General features: G+C 50.6%; 1 protein-coding gene across 1 annotated transcript; it reads right to left on the bottom strand.

Moving 5' to 3' along the window:
- Window positions 1-1,182: 1,182 nt before the first annotated feature.
- On the bottom strand, window positions 1,183-8,430 carry Erp29 (endoplasmic reticulum protein 29). Its single transcript, XM_052168697.1, has 3 exons — window positions 8,165-8,430; window positions 3,320-3,458; window positions 1,183-1,994 (listed from the first exon to the last, which is right to left on the bottom strand). Exons 1-3 carry the CDS (start codon window positions 8,294-8,296, stop codon window positions 1,495-1,497), a joined length of 771 nt encoding a protein of 256 aa, XP_052024657.1. The 5' UTR covers window positions 8,297-8,430; the 3' UTR covers window positions 1,183-1,494.
- Window positions 8,431-9,474: the final 1,044 nt, after the last annotated feature.

Genomic DNA, 9,474 nt, shown 5'->3' with positions numbered 1-9,474 from the left:
GGGCACTGCAGGTACACAAACATGCAGGCAAGCCCCAAACAAACATTCAATACACATAAAAATTAAAAAAAAAAAAATCAAAATACAAGTCTCTAGATGGCACAGTCATTCCTGAGGTGTAGATTCTGCACCATGACCATGGGCCACTCTTAGGCTGGTTCACATTGATGGCCTTAACTACTAGGCTCTTTGCTTCAATTGAACACAGGCCTTTTCCTGTGCTCTGAAAGGGAGGCTGGTGGGAAGGGAGGAGCTTGAGCAACTCACACTGTGCCAACTGTGCTGAGCAGGCGTGCGTCTGCCAGCCCAGGAGCTGCAGCTCCAGGGCACCTCATAGCAGGTGGGCAGCGTGGGGTTCAGTGCTACAGGGCTCCAGGCCCCCAAACCCGAGTTAGCTGCTGCCAGTCGGCTTATCAAAAGCTGGTGTTGACTGAGAGTTTATAGCAAATGATTTTGTTGGGAAGTAACTTCTATTTTACATGTTGAAACTAGAATGAATGCACGTTCATGTGATTTTGTTTGGACAGTACATTGGTAAAAGTAAGAATTTGCTTGCTCTATAGAGAAACATGCAACATTATGCCCTGCTTGCTCCTTCACACAGCACCCTGTACCTCACCATACATGGACAGCCATGGAAACACGCAAGGTGCCAGTTCTAATCTGCCATTCCTTTTTTTTTTTTTCTTTGTTTTCTACAATTTTTATTGGTTATTTTATTTCTTTACCTTTTTTTTTTATAATTCAGTATATTCTTTATTTACATTTCAAATGATTTCCCCTTTTCTGGCTCCCCACTCCCCGAAAGTCCCATAAGTCCTCTTCCCTCTCCCTGTTCCCCCATCTGCCCCTTCCCACTTCCCTGTTCTGGTATTCCCCTATACTGCTGCACTGAGTTTTTCCAGAACCAGGGGCCCTTTTTCTTTTTTCTTTTTTTTTTGTGTGTGTGTAAAACCCTTTTTCTTTTAATGATTTATTTTTCTGTGCATCAGTGTTTTGCCTGCATGTATATCTGTATGAGAGTTTCAACTTGGAAACAGATTACAGACAGTTGTGAGCCACAACAAACCTTATGGAAAGCTGTGCCTTGTGTGGGGATCTTGGCAGAACAGAATGTGCAACAGCTTAGACTCAGCTGAACTCTGCCCATAGGCCAAAAGCATTATCTGAGAAGAAACAGGCTAACCAAAACAGACTTTTATTTGATCAGAATTACACTCCTCAGGGACCTGGGCAGTGCCTCCCTCTGTAGCACCAACTCCTGCAGGGGCATTTCAGCAGCCGTCTTGGCTGAGCACACAGGCTCTCCACAGGCCGGCTCTAGGGATGTCCTAAGTATGGTCTCAGCAGCATGAATGTCCAGGCATACTCTGGGCACAGGTTTGTGGCTCAGGACTGCTTCACTCCACTGCCCCCTCACCCCACAGGGGTCCCAGTCAGCAGGTAGCTAGCTAGCTCTCCCTTCCCGCCCCCAGCAAACCCTGGGAACCCTCGTCACAGCTCCTCCTTCTCGGCCCCTTTCTTCCGGAAGGCCGTCAGGATGTTCAAGCTCTTCTGCAGTTCCTCTTTCTTGCTGTCACTCATCTTGTTCTCAATCAGCTTACTGATCCGGGCCATCTCTGAGGCCGGAAAGTCTTCACCTTGGTCCAAGATCTTCCCCATGATCTTCAGGTACTGGCTAGCCCACTTCTTGTCTGTCTCCTTCACAGCTGAGAGGCCATCCTGCCCCTGTTTCAAGATGTCTTGGCGGGCCTCTGCGCTGGAGGCCTTGATGAACTCGCCTGCCAGGGCATCGTATGCAGGCAGGCATCCAGGCATGCCCAAGTAGACCCCCTGCCCCTTTAGCCAGCGCTGGATGGCTCCAACCTTAACTGCCCCACTGTACAAGACAGGGTTCTCCAAGTCCCCGTCCCGGAAGAGGTAGAAGGCCGGGTAGTTCTCTTTGTCCAGCTTGTATTTCTCACTCAGCTCCATGTTCAGCTTGTCACCGTAGTCTGTAAACAGAAAGCAGACATGAGGAGCCAGCAGAACACTGCTACAGGGTCTGCTGAGGAGAGGGACAAACTCGAGGCTACGTGTAGTGTCATGTGAAGAGAGACCTGGGTCTGAGTTCTTTTCCTTAGCTGTGTGGCTCTGCTCTGCCATTCAGTGATGCTTATCTTCCCTTGGTTTTTGTTTTTTGAGGGGACGGGGGCTATCTTCTGAATATCGTGTCCACTACTTGCCAGAACCTGTGGATGTGAGGGCCCAGTCAAGCTCTGTGACACTGCAGGGAAACCACTGAGGGAACATCATGTGGAAGATTGAAGTGTTAAATATGTGGTGGTAGCAGGACAGCCTGGTCTACACAGAGAAACAAGAAAAGACAGAGTAGTAGCCTCCAGGCAAGGAGCCAGTACTAAATCTGCCATTCCTTTTTCTTTTAATGATTTATTTTTCTGTGCATCAGTGTTTTGCCTGCATGTATATCTGTGTGAGTTTCAACTTGGAAACAGATTACAGACAGTTGGGAGCCACCATGTGGGTGCTGGGAACTGAACCCAGGTCCCCTGGAAGAGCAGCCAGTGCCCTTAACTGCTGAGCCATCTCTCCAGGCCCCTAGGTCTGGCATTTAACTGCCCCATTAAGTCTTAAGCATCAGGCCATGGGTCTGTGATGCAGGTGACGGACGTCCCATAGTACCTCCTTCACAGAGACATCACTGCTGTGGAAAGCAGCACAGCAGTCTGGCATGTAGTGGACACAGGATCACTGTCGCCTCACTACAGTTACTCTTCACTAAGCTCTGAGGGGAGGGAACTGACTGGAAACTGAGTCAACTGTCTAGCTGCCCGGGAGAAGTATGCTAGCCAGCTAGCTCTACTGCCACCAGACTACAGCTGGGAGGACACAGGGAAGGTCCTGGAGCTGCAGGCCTCCCAGTTGAGGTGAAAGTCAAAACAGGACTGTCACCACAAGATGCTGGTGACCACAATTGTAAAAACTGCCCTTCAGTTAGTGGTGGCTCATTCCAGCTAAACACCATAAAGCAACTCTGGCACAGAAACTGAAAGGAATGCAAGAGAAGGCACTCCTCCTGTCCTTCCTTACAAGGAGGGATTTGGTTCTGAGGGAACATTTACCTGGGACAGGTGAGGATTTGGAGGGGGGATTCGCTCTCTCCAGGCACCATCTGTAAGCTGCTCTGGGCTAGCACCTGCTGTGGCTCAGCCTGCTGCACACACCAGGTCCTGACAGACCACATAACCAGTTTCCTCAGGGGAATGGTTCATAAGGGTTATTTAGTGTCCGGCCCCAGACATCCTGGACTTGTCCATACCTGAGATCCCCACCTCTGCCACCAAGAGGTCATCGCTGGAGGCCGAGTTCTCAGCCAGACGCTTGAACTCATCTTGCTTCTCTCCATAGGGGTACTGGGTGTCGAACTTCACCAAGACGAACTTGCTTTTAGGAATGACCTGAGGGTGCACAGAGCTGAGCCAGTCGGGTGTTACGGGACGCTGAGGGCTAACCCCCTTTCCCAAGGAAGCAAGCCTACACAGGAGGCCCAGGGTTCCAGTCACTAATTCTCTTAAAGCTCAGGGCATGCTTTCTTTACTGTGTGTCACACTAGGCATAAGTTCCCACTAGCAAAAGCCTGCTGCAGGGCCCAGAAATGGTTGTAACACGCCTTTAATCCAGCACCCAGGAAGCAGAGTTCCAGGACAGCCTGGTCTACTCAGAGAAACAAGAGTTGTTCATAAACAGAGCTAACACCTCTCCTTTCGATGCTAAGGAGACTTATGCACGCTGTTGTCCCCAGCATGTCTGCCATCCCAGGAGGTCCTTCTCAGTAAACAGCAAACTACAAATCTGCTAAAGCAAATAGCTCTCCAAACCACTCAGGCTGCTTTGGCTGGGGAGGTCAGACTTGGGTTAGAAATTATATATATATGACTGCTCTATCTGCTTATAAACCTGCATGCCAGAAGAGGGCGTCTAAGGTCATTACAGATGGCTGTAATCCAACATAAGGTTTCTGGGACTTGAACTCAGGACCTCTGGAAGAGTAGCTGGTGCTTTTAACCACAGAACCATCTCTCTAGCTTGAGGTCAGAATTTTAATTGTGGTAAAGTTAATTTAATGAAATATTTCACAATCTGAATGACAGTTCAGCCAAGTATAATGGTACTTATGAATACCTGGACCCACTGAAAAGTTCCTCCACTATCCTCCTTGTACCCCGTCTCTGGTTTGTCTACTGGGAATCAGAGCCCCCTGTGTCTCATTTCTTTCTTTCCTTTTTTTCCCCCCCCTCTGGTTTTTCTTTTTCGAGACAGGGTTTCTCTGTAGCCCTTGCTGTCCTGGAACTCACTCTATAGACCAGGCTGGCCTCGAACTCAGAAATCTGCCTGCCTCTGCCTCCCAAGTGCTGGGATTAAAGGCATGCGCCGCCGCCACCACCACCCGGCAGTGCCTCATTTCTTTGCCACTACGTTTTTAAAACTTGTTATAACATGTGGCAGTTAGTTCTTCAAGCCTTTTATTCCCTTCTCGTGGAGACGGGGTCTATGTAGTTCAGGCTAGCTTACACTGGTCCTTCTGTCTCAGCTTCCCAAGAGCTCAGGTATGAGTCAGCACACCTCGCTTAGCATGTTGGGTATTTTTCCCTCCAAGTAAACCACACTATCAAGTAACAGACTCTTGAGTTGTTTCTTCCTCTTGCTGTAGCTAGCACGGCCCTAATGTTCATACACGTTTGATTTGAGCACAGATTCTACTCCAGCTGGCTTTAGTCAGCAGTTTTGCCTTCTCATCTTCAACTTAAAATTATGTGTGCATGTGCATCTGAGTACAGGTACCAGAGGAGGCCAGAAGGGGCACCTGGTCCCCTGGATCTCGAGTTACAGACCACTATGAGCCAACTGACATGGGTGTCCGAACTGAAGTCACGCCCTCTGCAAGAACAGTGCTTGCTGTTAACCACTGAGTCATCACTCTGGCCGCCGCCTCCAACCTCTCATGCTTGTAATGCGGTGGTCCCAAACTGTCATTTTTGTCACAGGCAAACACTGAAGATAGAAAGATCTTACGGTTTTACACTTTTAAGGATATTAACACTGCCTAGGGACATGAAAGAAGCCACGGGAACAGGTCCCTGACACCAAAAAGTCCAGAGCTCTAAAGGGCCAGCAGCGGGCAAGAATGAAAATATAAACCAGAGCATCTCCCCGTGGCCCGGCTGGCCTTGTTTCTGCTCAACACTAGCTCCAACCGTGGCTGCGTGGGGCTTCTTCCTGGGTTCTCTTCTGGTTTCCTCTATCATTCAAGGCTCTGTTCAATTTTCCTTTCTAGCGGACAGGACCATGCCAGTCACCTACAGCATCTCTGTAATGCTCTCCTCCCATCTCACTCAGAAACCACTTCTGTTTATTTTCTATACTTTCCATTAAAATGTGCATTTCTAAAAGTAAGAAGCAAGCCTGTGATCTGGTGCATTTCTCAAGTCCCCGTGTCTGGCGTGCGGCACACACTGGACAAGGAACAGAACTCTATGCGTCTTGGAGACCCCACACGGCATGGCTGCGAGCCAGGGCAGGTTGAAGCAGGCTGGTATATCAAAAGCCCAGCACAGAACCCCTACCACGGGGGCATAATTAGTAATACAGAAAACCAGTAACCACAGGAAGGTTGAACAGTAGAAAGGAGATTATGGCTAACAGGAGGTAGTAGTGGTGTTCTATACCTGTGTTTATGTGTGTGGGTGCCGTGGTGTGAATTGAGGTTGGAGGACAATTTGTAGGAATCAGTTCTCTCCCCTCAGCATGTGGGTCCAGAGGACTGACCTCTGACCATCAGATGGGGGAAGCTTGCCTGGGGAGGGAGCTATCTCCCCGGCCCTTCACTGCCTTTAAGGCAAAGTCATTAAGTTTCCTAGACTGGCCTTGAACTTTGACCTTTGTTCCTCTCCCTCCCAGTTGCAACCCCATGCCTTGGTTGAAATTCTTCATTCACTGAAAAAGAATCTGCTAAGAGCCCATTCCGTCCCAGGCACCAGTCTAACTGAACAACACTGGTCCTCTCTGAGGAGGTCTTCCAGTGATGGAACCAGAGAAATCTGTTTTCATTTCTTTTTCACTAAAGACAAAGAAGTAACAAAACAAAACACCAGGAGGTGCCCTTTGTCTTTTAAGAGAGAACAGTTTGGAAGAAACTGGAGGGGACACCTGTTCACTCACATGTACATAGTCCATCTGGTAGGCTGTATAGAGAGTCAGAAACTACAGGGCAGTGGCAGCACACACCTTCAATCCCAGCACTAGGGAGAGTGGCAGAGGCAGGCAGATCTCTTGTGAGTTTGAGGCCAGTCTGCTCTAGAAAGCTAGTTCCAGGACAGCCAAAGTTACACAGAAAAACCCTTTCTCAAAAAGTCAACCCTGGGCTGGAGCGATGGCTTAGCGTTTAAGAGCACCAACTGCTCTTGCCAAAGTCCTGAGTTCAAATCCCAGCAACCACATGATGGCTCACAACCATCTGTAACGACATCTGACATCCTTTTTTTGGAGTATCTGAAGACAGCTACAGTGTGCTTACATATAATAATAAATAAATCTTTTTTAAAAAAAAGCCACCACCACCCCAATCAGATCTGGTACTTCATAAGCATGTAGTCTTCTATGGAATATGAATGACAAGCTGAAAAGGCAGTGATGAGCGCCCCAACGGGCGCCAGCGAGAGCAACAGGACTGCTTTCTCAATCTGTGCAACTGAGAAAGCGAGGAAGGGATGAGAGAAGTTAACATTTAACCTAAGAACAGAGCAATGAGAAGTAACCTATTTCAAAGATGGCGAAGAATGTTCCAGTCACAAGGAGGCCACCGCAGATGGACTAGCAGCTGTGAGCTAGGGCAGTCAGAGAGGCAGCCTGCGCTACCTGGAGCAGATTGGACACAGGAGTAAATGGCTAGGAAATGAGATGCAGTAAGGGACATTCCCTACAGGGCTTGCTACTGTATTAAGTGGAATCTCAGGGTGCTGCCAGGTGGCCTGTGTGGTTGAGATGGGTGGGGGAATGATGACACCCTCAGGGCAAGGAGGTAGTCCTTAAAGACTGAGGAGCAAACCTATAATACAAAACGTCCTTTTTATTCACACTTGGACTGTGGTATTACTATATTGCTATATAGGGTTGAATGGATGGTTGATAAGATGCTAAACAGCCCATCAGGCAGGATATGGAAATATACACACACACACACACACACACTTGGTTTACACCCGTAGGGTCCTAACAACAACCCTTTCCAAAATAGCCCTGTCCAGCCACTTAACATAGGCGCCTTTAGAGTCCCCCTTCTACGTTTCAGTTCCCCATTCTAATAAAATAAGAAACTGACCACTTCTCTCCACGCTGAGCTAGCCCAATAGAGGAAGTGAGAAGCTTCTGGTAACTAGAGTCATGCACGAGGAACTGGGTCGACAGAGGTCAGTCACTGCTTTCAGCCTGCAACATTTCCACCGTCCATTTACCCACCCTTAGAAACCAAATTTTGTTTAAAATAAAAAAATTGCTGAAGGTAGCGTACTTTCTTTCGTGCCTTGACCAGGTTTTGTTCATTTCGTTCTCCGCCCCCAAGATGCTCTCTACAGGTGGGTGACCTGCACCATTTTTTAACCCTTGCACTTTGTAGGGGTCCAAGTGCGGTCTGAACCTGGTTTGCACATTGCCTAGAACGCTACAATTCCATCCTCAGAGGAGCAGACTTGCATGCTCACGTACGGGGTTCTCTCGGCCACCCCCACCCCATCAGTGAACCGAGGAGCGTCCACCTCGCCCCGCCCTCCGGTCTTCCACTTGTGACTTGTGGATTGGATCTTCCCCGGCATTGTCTTTTTTTCCCTATCGATAAAGGGAAGAGACACTTAGTTCCCTTGACTGCCTTTCGGTAGCTTTTTTTATATAAAAGATGTAGCGAGTACCGGGCTGTCAGGCAAAAGGCAAGGATGCCGGGTGGTCAGGGTGCGCCCCTGCTCTGTCGACACTGGGCCTATGGGATGGCGGGATGTCTAGGGGTGGACCGTAAGGACCGCCTGCCGCCACCACTCGGGGCCCAACGTCCCCGCGGGCGCGCGCTCCCACGGGCGTCTATCTGCACCTGCGCACGACCCCCCGCCCTCATTACCTTGTAGAAAGTGACTGTGTCCAAGGGAAGGGCGCCCTTCGTGTGCAGGCCGCTGCCGCCGTGCGGAGCAAAGAGGAGCAGCAGGCCCAGGAGAATGGACAGCAGTGGGGAGAGAGAAACCGCGGCAGCCATCACGCCGGATCGTGGGAGCGGGCGATGGGCAAGCTACAGGCGGAGCGCTCCGAGTGGGCGGTCACGTCACTGGGAGGGCCGTCCCGCCGGCGCGCATGAGCGCACGTGGCCACTCCGAGAGGCTCGGGCCGCCTCTTGGGTAGAAGGGCTGGACCGCAGAGGGGCGGGACAGAGAGAAGTGACTGCGCGTGCGTAGTGGGCGAAGCTGCGGGCGGGGCGGGGCGGGGCGGGGCGGGGCGGGGCGAGACTGTCGCGCACGCGCCCTTGGCGCCGCTTGCCTAGGCTGGGTTCCGCTGCGTTCTCGCGTGAGGAGAGGCGCGAGGCGCAGCTTCAACCATTCCTTCGTTCCCTTCTCTCGCCTCGGAAGGAGCCGTGGCGGCGTCCCTGCCTTCCCTGCGCTGGGCTGTCATGCGGTCCGCTGAGACCCGCCGCCTCCCTCGGTTAGTCAGCTGTTTGTCCCCGGTAGTCCCTGCCATGCCCATGGAGGCCGCAGGCTGCAGCTCTGGTCGGGCCCGCGGGGCACTTAGGCAATGTGGCCTCCCACGTCCCAGAAGGTTGGGGAAAGGCCTACTTTCGGCCAGGTGTGGTAGGTGGCACAGGCCTACAAACTTCAGCCCAAGGCAGGAGGGTGACAAGACCAGGCTGGGCTCTTCCGCTTTCAGGGACTAGCTTATGCCACGTTCTGATTGCCCGTGGGAATTCAGCACAGTGATAAAGGCTCGAAGGAATTGCTCAATGGAGAAGACAGGGATCATAGCCAGCAGGCTGTGTGAGGCGACAGAGGCGGCACAGGCCTTCAGTCCCAGTGCTAGCTAGGAAAACTGGCAAGCTGATCTCTGAGTCGGAATCCAAACCTGATCCACAAACTGTGTTCCAGGACTCGCATACACCACGTATAAGTCCCATCCTCAGCACCCAAGGGAAAAGCACATCTTTACCACTCCTAAGGCCAAGGGTGGTGAACCTGAGTTCAAGCCCAGCCTGGTCTACAGAGTGAGTTCTAGGCCATTCAGAGTCAATGTGGGTCTCGAAAAGACAAAAACAAAATATAAAAAGCTGGGGAAAACATAAAAATACTGAGGAGGCAAGGATCATGCCCAAATCGAGCCTAACTGAGTCAGCTTCAGATTTAGGGAAAGACTTTCAAAGAAAAATGAGCGAATGATTAATGAAGATAG

This window comes from Apodemus sylvaticus, chromosome 22 (genome assembly GCF_947179515.1).
Source record: "Apodemus sylvaticus chromosome 22, mApoSyl1.1, whole genome shotgun sequence".
Taxonomy (NCBI): Eukaryota; Metazoa; Chordata; class Mammalia; order Rodentia; family Muridae; genus Apodemus; species Apodemus sylvaticus.
Note: the sequence above shows the minus strand (reverse complement) of the source record. Positions and strands in the feature narration are given on the sequence as shown.